The 19,029-nt window shown below is 30.6% G+C and overlaps 3 protein-coding genes across 3 annotated transcripts in view; 2 read left to right on the forward strand and 1 right to left on the reverse strand.

Annotated features, from left to right (window-relative positions):
- Positions 1-1,860: 1,860 nt before the first annotated feature.
- LOTGIDRAFT_137540 (hypothetical protein) lies at positions 1,861-5,422 on the forward strand (the record flags this gene model as incomplete). Its single annotated transcript, XM_009047759.1, has 7 exons — positions 1,861-1,966; positions 2,345-2,450; positions 2,940-3,076; positions 3,859-4,001; positions 4,231-4,332; positions 4,685-4,822; positions 5,249-5,422. Coding segments are annotated over 7 exons (906 nt in total), but the record flags the coding sequence as incomplete, so codon positions are not given.
- A 5,910-nt stretch (positions 5,423-11,332) lies between these two features.
- LOTGIDRAFT_137608 (hypothetical protein) lies at positions 11,333-14,510 on the forward strand (the record flags this gene model as incomplete). Its single annotated transcript, XM_009047760.1, has 6 exons — positions 11,333-11,454; positions 11,624-11,723; positions 12,534-12,692; positions 12,959-13,111; positions 13,700-13,797; positions 14,411-14,510. Coding segments are annotated over 6 exons (732 nt in total), but the record flags the coding sequence as incomplete, so codon positions are not given.
- Positions 14,511-15,934: 1,424 nt separating this feature from the next.
- LOTGIDRAFT_237761 (hypothetical protein) overlaps positions 15,935-19,029 on the reverse strand; it is a gene marked incomplete at its 5' end in the record, with an annotated part of 6,446 nt that continues 3,351 nt past the window's right edge. Inside the window, 3 exons of the mRNA XM_009047761.1 lie at positions 15,935-16,545; positions 16,871-17,041; positions 17,360-17,594. Of these exons, the coding sequence (XP_009046009.1) occupies positions 16,037-16,545; positions 16,871-17,041; positions 17,360-17,594 (915 nt within the window). The 3' untranslated portion in view covers positions 15,935-16,036. The remainder of the gene's footprint in view (positions 16,546-16,870; positions 17,042-17,359; positions 17,595-19,029) is intronic.

The raw sequence follows: 19,029 nt of genomic DNA on the forward strand, positions 1-19,029 counted from the left end.
AAAACTCTATGGGTATCTATTTGATTTGTGTAGCCGACTCGTGTGGTCGCATAGCCTTCAACATTGCCTTTAAAACATACACGTAACGATTGTCAATAATATTAAGCTGTCTGCCAGACGAGTCCTAAATAGGATTAATGTACTGGCCTAGAACAATGTTCTTTTGACACGCGTTGCTCCGAGTAGATCAAAATAGTGCCTCGAACACTCAAATTTCTCAAAGGTTCCCGCCAGTACTCCCAAATATTGCGACTTTCAGGAATTTTTAGATTTTTGATCAATGATAGCTTTACAGGTTCACTACATTTTATCATTAACTAATTTAAACAGCGATGGCATGTATTAGTAGCTGTAAGAAGGCATGTTATTCACTACCAGACACTGCTTACACCCCCCTCCCCTTCTCACTCTTATACTTAAATCGTAACTGTCAGAAATCCTTGACACTCCACCAATCCACATGGAAAACCTGAAGTAACTAGGTTAAAGCCAGAGAAATAAAACTTAGGTCAAATAGGTTATTAAGTGCAAGCTGTTGCACAGTTGAATTAAGTTGAAAAGTTGAAGCAGGGATGAATTGCCTTTTTGTTTACAAATTTGTGATACAATTTCTTAGTTCTTGTACATTTTCTCAAGGTCCAATGCAAACTTTGGCACCAATTAATGTTACCCTTTTTATTTTAAGTCTTCAAGATATAAATCATGTCGAAACGAAAGTCAGAAGAGACCATTGATAATGGTGTGTTAAAGAAGAAGAAAGGTATTAAAGGCAAAAATGATAAAAACAGGGAGGAAGAAGACATGTTAACAGATTATAATAATGATATAAATTGTTCACAAACTGCAGACTTTGAACCACAAGCTGTAAGTTGTATTCAGTCAAGTAACCTAATTTCATGAAAATTAATCGCGCTACGTATCTTATTTTGTCAGTCACTATTTTTTTTTTAAATCGTTCTTCTTTGAAGGAATTGTCACTAGGTATAATGAATTGATATTAAAGATAAATACTAAGAGAAGTTAATTATACCACCCGGTATCCATACGTGTTTTTCTAGACTTATTTATAGATCAAACATTGTACACAAAAATAGGTGCCGTTGCCGAGTTGTTTGCTCATGAAATATGGGTCAAAGTGAAGAATTCATAAAGAAAATCGAAATAAACTATTTTGTAGAATATCTGAGGAAAAATTTTTTCGTTTTTTTTAACTTTGACGAAATTCGGTGTTAAATCCTTATATCCACGAAAATAGGTTACACCACTGTATGTATTACCTGGTGCTTGATGAATGTGATTGAATAGCATTAATCTCTTAGTCTTGGCTTATTGTGCTGTGCTTGCAAGTGTAGTAAAGGATTGAGTAAGAGTGACAAACATCAGAGAAATGTTCCTTTAACAGCATTAACAGGATTGCTGAAAAAGGAAGTATTACCATAGATATTAATGTGTATATGAGATTCTAATTTCTGAGGAAAATGACATACCGGTACTCGTAACATAATTAACTTGTACAAAATTATACAAAATCATTGTAAAATAAGTTTTTAAACAACTTGGAAAGTACCTTCTACCAGGGAATTATTTAGTCAAATTAGTACTATAAAACTGATATAATGGTCACTAAACAGGCTCAGCTATCTGCACGAATTTTAAGAACGTAGATCTGTTTTAGTGTAGTTTCTTTTGTCCACATTAAGTACCAGTAGTAAAATTTTTTGTGAAAACTTAGATCTTCAATTCAACACCATAAGCTTCATAATGATGAAGCATTATTGATAACTCCAGAAACAGGAACTAAAATTCTGTAGGTATGATGCCATGATGCCATCATTTCTATTTTAGAACCAAAAGGAGGGTGAAGTGGGTATTATTGAGAAAGTATCTGTTAAAAATTTCATGTGTCATAGTCGATTGGATGTGAATTTTGGGCCACATGTTAATTTTGTTGTTGGGCGAAATGGAAGTAAGTATTTGGTATTTTTTTTCTTTTCTTGGAACATAGAAATTTTTATAAAATTTATTATTATTAAAAATAAGGAGCTGAAATTAAAATTTAAGCTTATATCAGTGAAGCAATATCAATAAAATATTCCCATAAGCTTATTGTTTAAAACTGAAAAATTGCATTTAAAATTATCCAAGCTTTTAAAAATTCAAATAGCAGTAAGCAGTATTTGAACTGTTGGATAAACTCAATCCATTGGAATATTTTGGAAAGCAAAATATATACGCTATTTAATGGCGTTCTTATAAATAATTTTATATGAATCTTTCATATTTGTGTAATGATATATTTATATGTAGTTTAACAGTGAAAATATTTTGTTATTTTATTTAACAGGTGGTAAAAGTGCTGTGGTAACTGCCGTGGTAGTTGGATTAGGTGGCAAAGCATCAGTTACTAGTCGTGGCAATGCTATAAAATCTTTTATTAAACATGGAAAACAGTAAGTTGATGTTAATTTTTGGATCCATTGATGTTATAAGTATTTGTATCAAAATGTATTCTGTGATATCTTGAGGACTGGTTTCTTTCTGTCAGAAATGAAGGTCCGAGGGGCTTACATGGAAAGAGTGTCATGGTTGTATGGGACAATAAGGCCCCCTTTTGCTACAGGCTGTGCACATTTAAGGTCCCTCAATAGTTTGAAAAAAAAGAGTATGGTAGGTTAATGTGGCTGTCCTGGCAAAATTTCCCTCATTGGCACTGCATGACATTGCACATCTTCATTAGCCCATAAGGTGCAGATAAATAGGATGTAAAACTCCTTTCATCTCATTTTAATTTCGAGAAGAAGCAGTAGGTCAAGCTTAATGCCAAATGCATGATTTCTTCTGAAAAACTTCGGATGGGTTAGAAATAAATCATTCATAATGGCCATATTCAGATTATAAAATAATGATTTTGTGTTATATGGTTATATTCATATCCACAGACGAGCTGAAATTGAAATCAAATTAAGAAATCGTGGATTAGATGCTTTCAAACCCGATTTATATGGCGATACTATTGTTGTACAGAGAAAGTTTTCAACAGAAGGTGGTAGTAAATATGAACTAAGAAATAAAGATGGTATGTTCAATATTTGATTTATTTTACATATGATATTCTGAATACATGTGGCTAACAGTCTTTGATCCATGGGTATTATCCTCCAGAAACCTAGAAACATATTGTGTTTCCTCAGCTGTTGTTTGATGTATATGTGATGATATCAGTTATATTCATTGTTATGCATCTGATAACTTCAGATAATGTAATATCATTATAAGCTTATTATTGTTATATATGTGATATCAGATAATTGAATTGTTATATATCTGATATATTGATGGATATATAAGAGATATATTGATGGATATATATCAGATATATTAATTGTTTTATATCAGATATATTAATTGTTATGTATCAGATATGTTGATTGTTATATATCAGATAATATGAGATATATTAATTGTTCTTGATTGTTACATGAGATAATATCAGATATTTAAATTGTTATGTACATTATAGTAACAGATGTATTGATTGTTATGTACAAAATTGTATCAGATATATTAATTGTTATCTCTCAGATAATATATTAATTGTTATGTACAAGAAAGTATCAGATTTATTAATTGTTATATATTTATCAGATTTATTAATTGTTATATATATCAGATTTATTAATTGTTATATATTTATCAGATTTATTAATTGTTATATATTTATCAGATTTATTAATTGTTATATATATATTTATCAGATTTATTAATTGTTATTTATATATCAGATTTATTAATTGTTATATATATATATCAGATTTATTAATTGTTATATATATATCAGATTTATTAATTGTTATTTAGGTAAATTAGTGAGTGATAAGAGAGAAGAATTAGCCCATATTTTAGATCAGTTTAATATACAAGTAGATAATCCTGTAGCTATACTGAATCAAGACACTAGTCGTAACTTTCTTAATTCTAAAAGTCCTCAAGATAAATATAAGGTTAGTATCTTTAACCATTTGACTTAAACAAATTTGAATATGTATTAATGTTGTCATTTCAACTTTTCAATGAAAAATATGTCTTTATACTTATTCCCGGTATCCCCTATCTTTTGTACTTTTTTGTATAGTATGCTACTGATGTGTTATTAGGATACCAGTACTTAAGTTATGTAATGTCATGTTGTAAAGACTTTCTAAATGATTATAATAACCTTACAATTTCCAGTTCTTTCTGAAAGCAACACAACTTGAACAAATGAAGAAAGATTATGCTACTGCTGATCAACAAAAAACTATAACAAATGATATTATCCTACAGAAAACAAAGGTAACATACAGTTTTACTAGCAGTATGTTACTAGCAAAGTTTTAGATTGTACCTACATATTTTTCAATTTTGTATCCATTATCAGTTGGTACACCTTAATGAGGTACATCATCCTGCAGACTTTATTTTAAAAAATATGTTAACAATTATGAATTGAAATGATTTTGGCACAATTTCAATACCATGCAGGTCCATTTTAGTAGGAAATTACTAATTATGCAGAAAGATCAACTTATTTCTATATCTGTCTAATATTTCTATATTAATCCACAATTGAATTGAACACTGTCAACACTGGAAACATCTCAAAAGATTTTATTTGTAATCTGTAAACGCTGACATACTCTTTCAGACATTACCTATACTAGAAAAAGAGGTATTAAAATGGGAACAGAGATTTAAAGCTTTTAATGCTTTAGATATGTTAAAGGAGAGAGTTAAACAGTTGAAGAATGAATTAGCTTGGTCTATAGTTTGTGATAAAGAAAAGGTTTGTTTTCTTATGTTTTAAAACATTTTGTGTTTATTCAGCATACTGTAGCTGTTCAACAGTCCTTCTCCAGAACTTCAGTGAATTTAGGCTTTTCATTTACTCTCTTCTGTCACTTCTGAACTTTTTGTCAACTGGACATTCTTTTTGGTGAAACTAGATTTCTGATGAACATCATTTGATAGTTTGTTTAGGCATTTTGTTTAAAAAGTGTAACTATTCAGCTATTTGGAATTTCTATAGGTGTTCCTAGTTTTTCAGATTTCTTCATATCTTTTTATGTAAATGAAGACACAGTCTATTACTCCCAGATCCCAATATTACTATTTTTTCCATGTGATACATTTAAGTATGATTAATATGGAATGGTCAATACAAATGGCCAATTTTTCAAACTAAAAAAAAAAAAAAAAAAAAAAATTTCAGGGACTTGACCCCATCAACAAAAAAATCAAAGAAGAAGAAGCAAAACTGCCAAAATTAAAACATAAGACAGAGCAAATAAAGGTAAGACATCATCTGAATTTAAGAAATAAGGCTAACAACTTATGTTCACAAAGGATCCTTTCTACTAGCTGGTCTTTAACCTTTTGGTATTGACCTTCCCTTTGATTACCCATTTACTTACAACTGGGACGACTGGAGTTAGAACGACTTATTCACATGCTGATTGTGATTAGAACTCACAGCCACAATTGGTTTGACGTAACATAGCAAATGGCTTCATGTAAAGAACCAGCACTCTAACAGGACTGTGCTACAGGTAGAAATTTATCCTGTTTAAATGTCAGACCTGTTATGTTATTGACTTGCTGGATTATGTTTTATTGTAATATTTACCAACAGAAAAAGATGAAAGATTTAGGTGAGAAACACAAAGAAATCAATGATCAACTAATGGCTATAGGTGAAGACGTAAAGAAACTTGAACCTAATTTACAAGCTAAAAAACGTAACGTCCATGATGCTAAAGATCAAGTTAGACAAGCTCAGGTAAAGCATTTCTGTGTATTAACCTTACTGATTGAATTAACCACAGAAATTCTGGTTAGCTTCAGATTCAGCTGTTGATCCACATAGTATCTCTCTTTCAAAAAGAAAATGACGATATGGTATAGTTTCATTGTTATCTATCTTTGTCTGATTACCAATCAATGATATATGATATTGGCCATTTACAATAACACGATTTTTTTACCTCTAATATTAAATTTTTATTAAGTTTTATACTTCTAATATTGACTTCCTAAGTAATACAATTTTTTCAGACAACATGTAGGAAATATGAAGAAAATATCAAAAGTATAAAGCGTGATAAAGAAGAAGTTATCAGAAAAATAGCTGAGATCAAATCACAGTAAGTATTCCATAAGATTATCTTGGATGACTTGATGAATTTGAGTAAATGGTTTCTCCAAGACATAAAAGTATTAAAATTTTATAAATTTGGGTTTTTTTAATTTTCAAATTTTCACTATAAATAATGAAGAATTGTTCACGCTTTGATGTCACAGTCCGATATTTAAAAGGATTAACTGTAAACAAATGACAAATACAGCCATACCAGCATTCCTTTAATAAAATTCTGCATTTACTGTTAGTTGTAAACATATTTTGAAAGACTGTACAATATTTTAAAGTTGATATGTCATCGGAAAAGTTTACCTGGTAAACAAGGGTTTTTGATCTCTTGTGTAAATTGACAATGTTTCAATATTTTTGTATCTATCTATACAGGTCCCAACATGATTATGAAGCAGATCGTATTGAACGTCAAGCCACTATCAATCAATTACAAGATAGTTCAGAAGAATTGGTAGCTAAACAGAAATCTACAGGTCATGATAGGGAACAGTATATTGGTGCTGTTAGTCGATTGAAAAATGAAAGTTATCATTTAGGGTAAGTATCATAGTATAGAGGGATTGTAAAGGCGTTTTATGACGTCACTAGAGGGGAGCTACTATTAATATAATTATATGCAATTCCTCTCAAGTGACGTCATAAAATGTGTCAGTTTTAGTGGAATTGCATGAACCACAGAGGTCGAAATGAAAATTGGAATGGTGCAAATTGAAGCTATCAGTGTCCCAGATATACATAAAAAGTTTAGAAAACCTCTTTACAATCCCTTTAAGTTAATATATTCTGATATCCTCAATGCATAAATAATTTTTAAACTACATTAAGGGGAACTCAATTTTATGGTATCCTACTCCGGATTTTTAGTATACAGCGATTCAGTAATTTACATTTTCATTGTTAAGAGTAACACAGAAATATAACTTCTCAAATTATATTTCCTCATATCTCGCGATGCTAACATTGTAAATAGTTGAAACATTGTGTTCAATAAAACTCAGGAGTAGTATACCATAAAATTGAGTTCCGTTATTCACTTCGGTATCTTTGATATTGACGAATCAATTGAGGCAGAAAATCGTGTTGATATTTCAAGACTGGATGTTAAGGACAGACATTGTATGGTCTTGATGATCAAGACGACATAACTATTTTTTTCAGACAAGATGAACAACAGCTACGAAGTAGTTTAAATCAAACTAAAAGACAGCTAGATACTCTGGTGTCCTCTCGTAAAGATAGATTTCAACGTTTTGGTCGAGGAATCCCTAATGTTGTACAGAAAATAGAGGATTTGTGTAAAAAGGGACAGTTCCATCAAAGACCTAGAGGTCCAATAGGTAAAATATGTTCCCGGACTTTTTGTTGCACTGAATGACTGATGCTGTTTTGGCTCTATATGTCTTTCAGCCAATTTTGATTGTTCTTTGATATGATTTAGTCTGAATTTTAGCTGTTTTAGCTGGTAGGACCTAAAGGGATTATAAAGAAGTTTTCTAAATTTTGTATGTGATCAAAACAATTTTAACATTCCAATTTTCAATCAGACGTCTGTGGTTTCTGCAATTCCTCAAAAAATAACTGTTCAATTACAAAAATATGCTCACATAAGATTGTATTTGAAAATGAAAAAGAGGTGTAGGCCAGAAATGATATAATGTTCACTTATGGTCAGATGATATGAATCGCTTAATTCGTTCGTTCATTCATTTAATTATTCTGTTATTCAGGTGCTTGTTTTGAGTTAAAAGATCAGAAATGGGCTCTAGCTGTAGAGAGTTGTTTAAAAGGTTTAATTAGTTCATTCTGTTGTCATGATCATCATGATGAGAAGATACTGGAGAAAATTTTAGCTCAGGAATGTTCTAATAAACGTCCTTCTATTATCACTTGTAAATTTAGGGTAGGTTCAATTTCTGGTATATGTCCACAGTTGTCACGTTAGGAGCAAAAGCCAACCTGGAAAATCTTGAAAGAAAAAAGTAGTTAAACCAAATATATTTGTTTCTTCAAATGATTTTTGGTAACTCACATTCACTTACAGAAGTATACAGGTAGTTGAAAATGTGTTTTTAATCTTAAGGGATTTATTTATTGAGGAATTTCTTTTAAAAATGTTTTTGTTTTTTTAATTTCAGCCACATGTATTAGATGTTTCAAGACATGTAAGTACAAACTTAAAGAAATACAGTTGTTTAACTTAACATTTTACCTAGCTACTCATAGCACTATTCAAAACCAAATATTTTGGCAGTACAAGACACTTACAGGTCTCTCACTTGCAGAAAGCAGTGGACCTTACTGCATATTTTGAGTTTATTCTTAATTGCCATACGTTAACTATTATTTACAGTGTTTACTGTTATTTTTTTTTTTACAGTGATTTACCATGATTATCATGTGTTTACAGTGATTTACCATGTTTATCATGTGTTTACGGTGATCTACCATGTTTATAATGTGTTTACAGTGATTTATCATGATTATCATGTGTTAACTATTATTTATTGTTTTTATCAAATATTTACTGTTAGATATAATGTTATCACTGTTATTTATTACAGAGAGTACAGAGTGATAACTATCCTTCTGTATTAGATTTGATACAAACTGATGATTCAGTAATAGCTAACACCTTAATAGATCAGGTTTGTACATGAAGTTCAAAGTATAATTTTGCTCATTTCTGGCTTGTAAGTCACTCCAAAACACTAATTATAATCAGAATCATACAGTATGAAATACAAGATTCAGAATATGCTATGACAATACTTGAGAAAGCAACAAGAAGCAGCAATTCATTTAACAAAGTTGAGAATATACACAGTATGACCATATTACAAGAGGAGAATATCAATTAACAAAAAGCATTTCATAAAACCCAGCAGATTATGAGATTAAACACAAGATTTAACCTCATAGTAAATAACCGAGAGTCGAGACATTATTGAAAAGATTAAGTAATGATATATCTGTTGTTTTACAGAGAGGATTAGAAAATATTATTCTAATCAGTGATAATACGGAAGCTAGAAAAGTTATGGAAAGATGTCCTCCCAGGAACTGTAAAGAGGTAAAAATAACTGTGCAATGAATTAAATTAAACACCATTTCTTCACAAATATCTCAAATTAGGAATTTAACTCTCTATTTCTATAAATCAGAGTCTCAAGAAAAGACGAGTTGTGTTTTTAGCGTTCAAGTGTGAAAAATTCTTGATGGATTTGAAGGCTCAAATATTACTGATAAGCTTAGCTATAAAAAAATTGCTGTTTTTTAGATTAAGGTATGATTGGTCATAAAAATGGCAAACCTGTTTGAAGTGTTCACTGTAAAAATTTATGTTTTTAATTTCAGGCGTTCACATTAGTAGGAGATCAGATATACTGTTCACCAACATTCCGATATTACTCCAATAATAATGATAAAGCTAGAATGTTAACAGCCAATGTGGAGGAAGATATAAGAAATTGTGAGATGGAGATACAGAAACTACAGTCAGACTATGATCAAATTAGACAACGTAAAAAACAAATGGATGATGAAATTCGTAAAAACCAACGGGAAGAGAAACATTGCGAAACTCAACTAATGAAAATTAGTGAAGCTATTAATAGCACAAATCAGGTATATTCTTTTTTCCAAATGAAAGATTATTACTTATTTCTGCATTATTATTCGTGGATTTAATTTGTTATTTTCTTTTGCTCCAAAGTTTTACATGTTGCCACTGTACCATATTTTGGCACTAATTTTCTTCTGGTTTATAACATTGGGTATTTTTATGGAACTAAAACCAACATTTTCTTTTTTTGCTAGAAAATTGAAGAATTGAAGAGTATAGAGGATCCAGCACCTGTTGATGTCTCTACATTAGTAAGTACTTTGATGACTTTCTATTTTTCCTTGGTTAAGATTAAATTTGATTTGAGACTTTGTCAAAGCTAGTATAGCATCTGCTGTTTTGGAACATTTTTGCTAGCTTTTCTCTGAGAAGTTATTCAATGAGTATGATAACAGATAAGGAGCAAGTCTACAGACAATGTGATAATCTGATATCAGACAAGGAGTTTGTCTGATAACAGACAATGTGACATTTAGAATAGAAAGGAGGCAAATCTCATAAGAGAAAAGGAGCAAATCTCAGAACAGAAAAAGAGCAAGTCTGATAACAGAAAAGAAGCAAATGTTATAACAGAAAAGGAGCAAGTCTGAAAACAGAAAAGAAGCAAGTCTTATAACAGAAAAAAGCAAGTCTGATAACAGAAAAGAGTGAAGAAAATGAAGAACATATATAATGAGAGCTAACATTGTCTGATAACAGAATTGTTGATATTGAATCCTCTGTTACAGGAAGAAGAAGTTGAAGGTTATGATCACCAGATCTCTGTAATAACAGAACAACACAAACAAGCTTTAACAGAGTTAAATGATAAAAAAGCTTGTTTTTACACTGCCGAAGCTGAATATGTAGCTCAACAACGGGAAATAAAAGCTAAAACTGAAGCATCTGAACCTCTACAGGTATGCTTTGGAATATTTTTTAAGAAATATTTGAAGTTGACATTGATGCAGTCCATAGAGCTTATTTAATTGATCTCTAGAAAGACAAAGCTCAAATTCCAGTCTGTGTTATTTTTTCAAGAAATTTCAAGTAGCACAGAAAGCGACACAGAAAAGCTAAGATTGCTTTGTATTGTTGCTATTGATATTTTGTTTCTATCCAAACTTTGTTTATATTTTTGTTATAATTTACCTGACCATTAGTAAAGTATATTAAGTATATTAAGTATATTATTCATTGTAATTTCAGACTGAAATGAACGAAGTTAGTTCAGATCTATCTATTATTAAACAAAACAATAAAAGATATGATGAGATGTTGAAAAATCAGGAGAAGCTAGCAGCTGATGTCCGCAAACAAAAGAAAGAGTTTGAAGAAGAACTAGAGGTAAATATAGATAATATCTTAACCAGTTTCAACCTTAATTCTCCACACTTTAATCAATATTTGAAGAGCTTATTGGTAAAAAGTTGTCATTAAGATGGGATAAGGAACTGAGGGTCCCATGCACAGGGATAAATATTCTTTGACAATTGGAAATCTGAAAAAATTTCGTTAATGTAATATAAGAGTTCTGTGTTTTTCAGACGGATGTGAGGAAAGCAACAGAGTTTTGCCCAGAACGGGTTAATACCAGAAGAACACCTCATACATTACATAGTGAAATTAGTCAAATTAATAAAACTATTAAAAATGAAGAAAAGTTGTAAGTGTTTGAATTTTACTTCCTTGCAAAGAAGACTTAATACCAGATACATCAATTTTACTCCCCTCAAAAATAAGTTGGAATTGATAAGAGTCAAATTTGCACATTTCTTGATAGCTCATGTCATTTATGTTTTTGTTTTAAGTGAGCTAATTTGTTTTCTATTAAGACGTGGTAATTATGAAGAAATCACTAGAAAATATAAAGAAACTGGTGATGCTTTTAAAAAGATTGTTCATGAAGTACAACAGTTGAAGAATTTCAATTCTGTAAGTATCTAATCCATGGATTCAAATCATTCAGATCAAGATCTGAAAAAACATCACCTATTCTATTCTATTCTATTCTATTCTATTCTATTCTATAAACAAAAATGCCAATATGACCTATTGTATTTTATTTCTATTCTATTATTATATGACCTATTGTATTTTATTTCTATTATTATATGACCTATTGTATTTTATTTCTATTCTATTCTATTCTATTATTATATGACTTATTGTATTTTATTTCTATTCTATTCTATTATTATATGACTTATTGTATTTTATTTCTATTCTATTATTATATGACCTATTGTATTTTATTTCTATTCTATTCTATTATTATATGATTTATTGTATTTTATTTCTATTCTATTATTATATGACCTATTGTATTTTATTTCTATTCTATTATTATATGACCTATTGTATTTTATTTCTATTCTATTCTATTATTATATGACTTATTGTATTTTATTTCTATTCTATTATTATATGACTTATTGTATTTTATTTCTATTCTATTCTATTATTATATGATTTATTGTATTTTATTTCTATTCTATTCTATTATTATATGACCTATTTTATTTCTTTTCTATTCTATTATTATATGACCTAGTGTATTTTATTTCTATTCTATTATTATATGACTTATTGTATTTTATTTCTATTCTATTATTATATGACCTATTTTATTTCTATTCTATTCTATTATTATATGACCTATTGTATTTTATTTCTATTCTATTCTATAAGAACTTGAAACAACAATGCCAATATAACCTATTGTATTTGTATTGTATATTGTAGAACATGGAAAAGATTATGACTAATAGAACAAGAAGATACTCTAAACTAAGACAATACATAGCTTTAAGAGCTAAATTATTCTTTATAGTTTTATTAAGTAATAGAAATTATAAAGGCAAGATGAGTTTTAATCATACAAAAGAATCACTAGATATGACAGTAAGTATATAAACGTTAATTTATTTGGTATACAACAATCATGTACCTTTCTAAGGATTATATAGGATGTCAAAGATAGGTGCCTAGGAAAACCATGTGCTCTCTGTCCATTGTAGCCAAAAGACAATATTTTCAGGTACAATATCAGAAACTTTATGTTGACCAAATCAAATTACGCAATTGTGGCTCACTTTTTGATTGATTGAAATTTTAATCTCATACATTAATCTCAAATATTCTCCAAATATAATCTTACTATTAATCAGGTCATGCCAGCTATACAAGGTGGTGAAGCAGCCAAAGATTTGAAATCATTATCTGGTGGTGAAAGATCGTTCTCTACTGTATGTTTTATATTGGCTTTATGGGATGCCATGGAGTCGCCTTTCAGATGCTTGGACGAGTTTGATGTATTTATGGTATGTTTAATTTTATTTCTTGATGCTGGTAGTTTTATTTGAGCTTCAATACCATATGATAACTTTAGTGGTTTTAGTCAGGAACATCTACATCTGATGCTTTGCATCTCCCATATGAAGTTTTCCTATACCCAATAATTTTAGCCGGCTCCAACAGTCAATGGGGCTGACATGGAAAAGATGTCTAACTGTTCGAATGGGTCATTAAAACCATGGCCTTGTTTAATATCATCAGTTCAGAAATTAGTCATGTTGCTATGACATTTGTCACAAACCAAGAGGTTTAGGCCTTGTATTCTCGAAATGCTAGGACATCCTAGAAACAGTGTTAGAAGATAAGACTTTAGGACATCCTAGCGCTAAGATCATTTTGAGAATATGTGACCAGGAATAGTCTTCCTAAAATCAGAGCACCATTGCATTTTACAGTCAAGTTTCCCCTTTGCGGTAGAAGTACAAAAGCACTGACACAGTTTTGATGTTAATAAACCACGCCTCTTTGTGCTTCAAGAAGTGCAAAGGACCGTTGTCATGAAAAGTTTTCCCTTGTGATTATCTTTTGTTCTTAAGTACGCTTTTGATATATAGGATATGGTCAATAGAAGAATTAGTATGGATATGATGATGGTTGTAGCTAAAGAGCAAACTAGTCGTCAATTTATATTTTTGACTCCGCAAGACATGAGGTAAGGTTTTATTTTGGTTACTGAAGTTTTTAAAAATTCTTGTTATAGTTTTGTATTGTGAGGTTCTATAACACAGTCAGTTAGAGTGTTGGTTCTTTACATGATGCCAATTGCTTGGTTACGTCGAGCGAATAGAGGCTGTGGGTTCCGATCTTGATGGGTGGTAAAAGTCTGATGACCTTGAATAAGTCATCTTCACTCATAATTCCAGTTGACCCAGCTGTAAATGGGTACAGATAACCCGGGAAAGATCAATGCCAAGAAGTTTGGCCAAGGACCAGCTGGTAGAAAGGATCCTTAACTATGTTATCCTTGTAAAATATAGTTGTTTCTTTCTTTCTTTCTTTGAATGGTTAATTATATTGGAAAAAGTATCAAAGCCTGCTGAAAAAACTCCACCTAGTCCAATGCAAATAAATTTTGGCATGCATAACTGAGCTGTTCTTTTATGCCATTTTCTAACTGTAACTTTAAGAGAAATCAGAGGAACAGATCTGATTAAATAAGAAAAATGGACTAAATAGTGTACATCACCTTTGACATGTTTGGAATTAACGTTATGACTATTATAAATCTTATGGAAAATGCAGTGTTAAAATAATTTTCATTTCAGTCAATTGAAAATGGGACAAAATTTCCGTATTTTTCGAATGCCGAATCCAGACAGAGGTCAAACAACATTAGAACTTGGAGAAAGAACTGAAGATGAATAAATTCAAGGAAAAAAATTCATACTCTCTGAAACAGTTTGACAAGTTGTTAAATTGGATAAACTAAAAAGAAACTTATTTGGACCATTTTTAACTTAATTGAATGATGCCACCATAACTCTGGCTCTGAAATGTTTTTGTCTTAGTGTTCATTTTTGAGAACTATCTTGAAAAGTTATGGATTTTCACAATGTCATAGCTGTGGTATTTATGGCAAACCCTCCAAATAGCTGGTTATGCTAAAAAAAAAACTGCTGTTACTTTCATTGTGGTCATTGATTTAAGATATTATGTTAGAATTAAGAATATTAGTTGTTACTGATAACCACAATGGTATGTGTATTGTCGTTAACCTTCAATATTTAGATAGAATACTTGAAAGGATGAAGAGATATATTTATCAGTAAGGAAAATGGCATTAATTAAAATTTAACCAACATTATTGATCATTTTTGTTCCGTTTGATTAATTTGGAAATGAAGGAAACTTAAAAAAAAAAATGATTTTTTGTTGAAATTAAACATTAATTTTCTTGGTTATTGTAAAACCAATGGGCATGCCAGTTTCCCCCTAAGAATAATAATTTGTACCAGCTTGCTGTTGTCCCTCCATTCAATCTGCCCCTTATTTGTAAGTTCTTGAAGGCTGGCACCAACATTGTGTAAGATATTTTTGAAAAAATTGCAGAGACTAGCAATTTCTGTTTCCATCTATTCTTTGTTTATGTATATCCATGTGTATCCTTAGTTTTAGATGTGATTTATATGGTTTTATCTTTTTGTTAATGATTTTAAAGTTCTAGTGCTATACTGAGTGGTGGTGAAGGAATAAGAGGGATGTAGCTAGTAGCAGAGGTTACTTTATATATTTAAATAATCAAAAGACCAAATAGATCCGATTTCAAATCATTTGTAAGGGAACTTGAAAAGGAATTGTTGAATTATTAAGTTTATGCACTGATGTAGTTCAATTTTTGACATACAACGAATTTTTTGGAATGAAAAACTGGTGTTGATACACTTTAAAATAAATAATAATTACTGCAAAAAATAGACACAGTAGTATATGGTGTCAATTTGATATTGACTCTGGTCCATAATTGTAGACATCAGATCTTGCATCGAATTTTTTTATGAGTAATAGAAATACTATAACTTGCAAACATTATATTTTACAATTTTGTAATCAGTTACTATTTAATCATTAAACCATAATATTTCAACTGCTTTGATTTTTTATTGAGACACTCACACTAGTCTTAGTCCGTGAATTGTTCAGACAAGAGCTTTTCTTATTGTGTTGCTTATTAATCCAATGGTTCTCTGTAATGGGTATTATTCATACAAATGGGTGCACGTAAACTGGACTGAACAAGTCACCTGAATAACACCATGAGCCAGAAAACAGCAAAAAATGCTAAAAAAGATGATTTCTTAAGCTTTAATATCACAGTTTCCACACTATAACATCATTGACGGCAATCATATTTTCATTATGTGAAATTCTGAAACTTTTTTTCGGAGCCCAATTCATCTGGGACTGATTAATTTCTTCATTTTGTCCAAGACAATATTGATATTCTGTTTATATAGTCTATCATTACTAAGATCAACACACGTATGCCTTAATAATGTTCTTCGGACTTGTAATGGTGCCGTGTCGAGAGGTGTATATCGTAATAATAAAGGAATTATAGGTTTATTAAATGTCTCAGCTAGTGTTAAGTCCTTACTACAATTTTCACTTTGTAAATATTTAGGTGTTATACAAGATAACACTATGGATGATTCTTTCATATTGCGATGTATTTGTCCTTGTAGATTGGCACTACTTATATCAGTATGACTAATAGATTTACTGGTGCGACTACTTCCTCTACTGTGTCCTCGAGGAAGGTTCATATCTGTCCAACAAGTGAATCCGCTTCTTTCTAACACTTGTTTCATCTCTTCGACTCTCGCATGCATATCCCAATGAAAGCTTATGTAAACTTTTGGCTGGATTACAGATGGTGTATTGTAAATTGCTTTAATTCCGTCTAAAATGAAATAATTATCAATGCAAAATATCAAAATAACCATAAATTTATATCTAGCTTTGATGAGAAGTGCACAGGACGTAATCTTAAACGCCCACAATTGTAATGGCAGCCATGTCGTCAGGGAGGTTGACAAGAGAGTAACATTTTCATACTACAAGAAGGTTATTCAAAGCCCTTTTCAACCAGTTTCGTCTATATCAGTCAAGGATTTTGCCTGCTACAGTACTGATAGGAAACTGTCAAAAATCCTCGAGTTTTTCTAATCAAGTGTCACACAGTAGTGATGTAAAGCACAATTGATATGGTGAAAGCCTTTACTTACTTCCAGAACTGCTAAGATGTTCTAGTGGTTTTAATCCCTCTGCCATTTTGTTGAGGTATGATTGTTCTAACACCACACCTGGTACTCGCCTCAATGGTTTAATATGATGTTCTAAAACATCTAGACTTTCGGTGTAAGGTTTGGTTTCAAAATTAATAGCTGGACAGTCTCCTGAAAAAGCAAAATGGTAAAATGTATTCTTCTGGAATTCTGATATTGGACTTATTCAAAAATCGTTGATTAATTTTAAGACCGATGAAGCAAAGTTAATAGTAAATATACACGTAACTGCTGTAAATAGTTGATAAAAACGACAATTTCTTCAGATGTTGTATGGATTATAAATAAATTCGAAAACTCTTACTGATAATGACAGGCAGAACAAATACTTAAATAATAGTCTTTTCAAAAATAACAAATTTAAGGAAGTTTTCAGTTAAATTGATCTTGAATCCGGATATTGGCAATTAGATGCATGTCATTTCTTACCTAATACAGCCATAGCACTGGCTCGCATGTTACTCCAAGTATTATTAAACATAGCTGTGACTAGTTTTTTACCCAACCAATCGGCGAATAAGACTTCTTGGTACACAAAGGGTGAGTTCGTAGCTGCTTCTGTTAAAATAACAATTACATGAGAAGAAGTAGCTAGTTGGGGTCCATTTATTCTTAAAAACTCCTCCTTTGATTTCCCAAGTTTGTGACTGTCATGATGGATGACCTGAAAGAAGAAATAATAATACTATTGCATATCTGAGAATTAGTTTTTAACAACCTGGCCCTGTATTCTCGAAACGATCTTAGCGCTAGGATGTCCTAGGTTCTTATCTTCTAACATTGATTCTTAGGACGTCCTAGTGATAAGATCATTTCGAGAATACGGGGCCTGTAAATCTGAGAGCTAAACATTGGAATTCAAACTTCATGTAACGTTGACTTATATGGCGAATGATAGCGCGTTCACAATTTCAATGCCAATTTGTTTATGGTAGGGCCTTGTTCTTCAAGGGGTATCTGCTTTTTGAGAAAAGTTTTTATTATCAAAATCGTCTAAATTATACCTGAAAATATGTCTAAAGTATGCTACTTATATCTATATATCCTCTTGGATCTGAATTTATTTTAAAAGGGTTTATTAAAAGCGGTGAGTACTAATTAAGCAGTTTGACGTAGTTTTGGTGTTTAGCTTTATTATAATCGCTCGATATTAGGTCTACTAGATGAAACCTTAAAGCATACGTACGAGGCATATTTCTCTACAATTAAGCGATTATTTTATTTAAATCTATACAGTAATATTCTAACAGTTGACAAAAAGCTTAACAAACTTAAAACCCTTACGTAATGTTTTTAGATATTTTTGGCGTTTAAAAATTAACGGCTGGATTTTTTTAGTTAAAACTTTCAGATACGTTAAGGAAACATTTTCTTTATTTTGGTGTATAGTTTTCACAAATATTTTTAAGTTTTTCTACCTGAATAACAGGCGGAATATCCCTTTAAAAGCTGGTACTATCAGTGGGGCGTCAAATAAATATCTTATATAAGCTATGATATTAAACTAAATTGAACGATACACAGCTTGATTTAAAGGCGTTACTACTAACTGTTTGCTACGGAATGGGCTGGTGTAGATTTATATGCATTGGTCTAAAATTCTTCTATTCTTTTGGGAGGTGAAATAATACAGAAGTTTCTTGTTGAATCATTTGACAATATATATAATGGTAATTCAAATGTTATGTATCTTTTCTGAATCGCTGAAGACATTGTTAATGGTGAATTGAATCGGAAGTTGTAATAGTTATTAATAGTTAATTTGTTGAAAGCTTTCAAGCTACTTAACCGTTTGTCAGATTTGACTAACGTTCTAGTTAAAACATGTTCTATTAAGATACTTAGTATAATCTTGTCTAAATATTATTATATGCATTACATACTTTATTTTATTGTATTCTTAATAGGCTATAAACTTTTGACACCATTGGCAATTCGTTAGAATTTCTATTTAGAAAGGTCCGTGAAAATTAGTGTAACAGGACCTAGAAGGCTATATATTTACCATTTTATGACTGANAGTGCAAAGTTCAAGACTTAAGACGATTTATTTATTGAATTTTTGAATAATAGGTATTTTTTTCATACAAACGCTTGCC

The sequence above is a fragment of the Lottia gigantea genome (genome assembly GCF_000327385.1).
Source record: "Lottia gigantea unplaced genomic scaffold LOTGIsca_116, whole genome shotgun sequence".
Lineage (NCBI taxonomy): Eukaryota > Metazoa > Mollusca > Gastropoda > Lottiidae > Lottia > Lottia gigantea.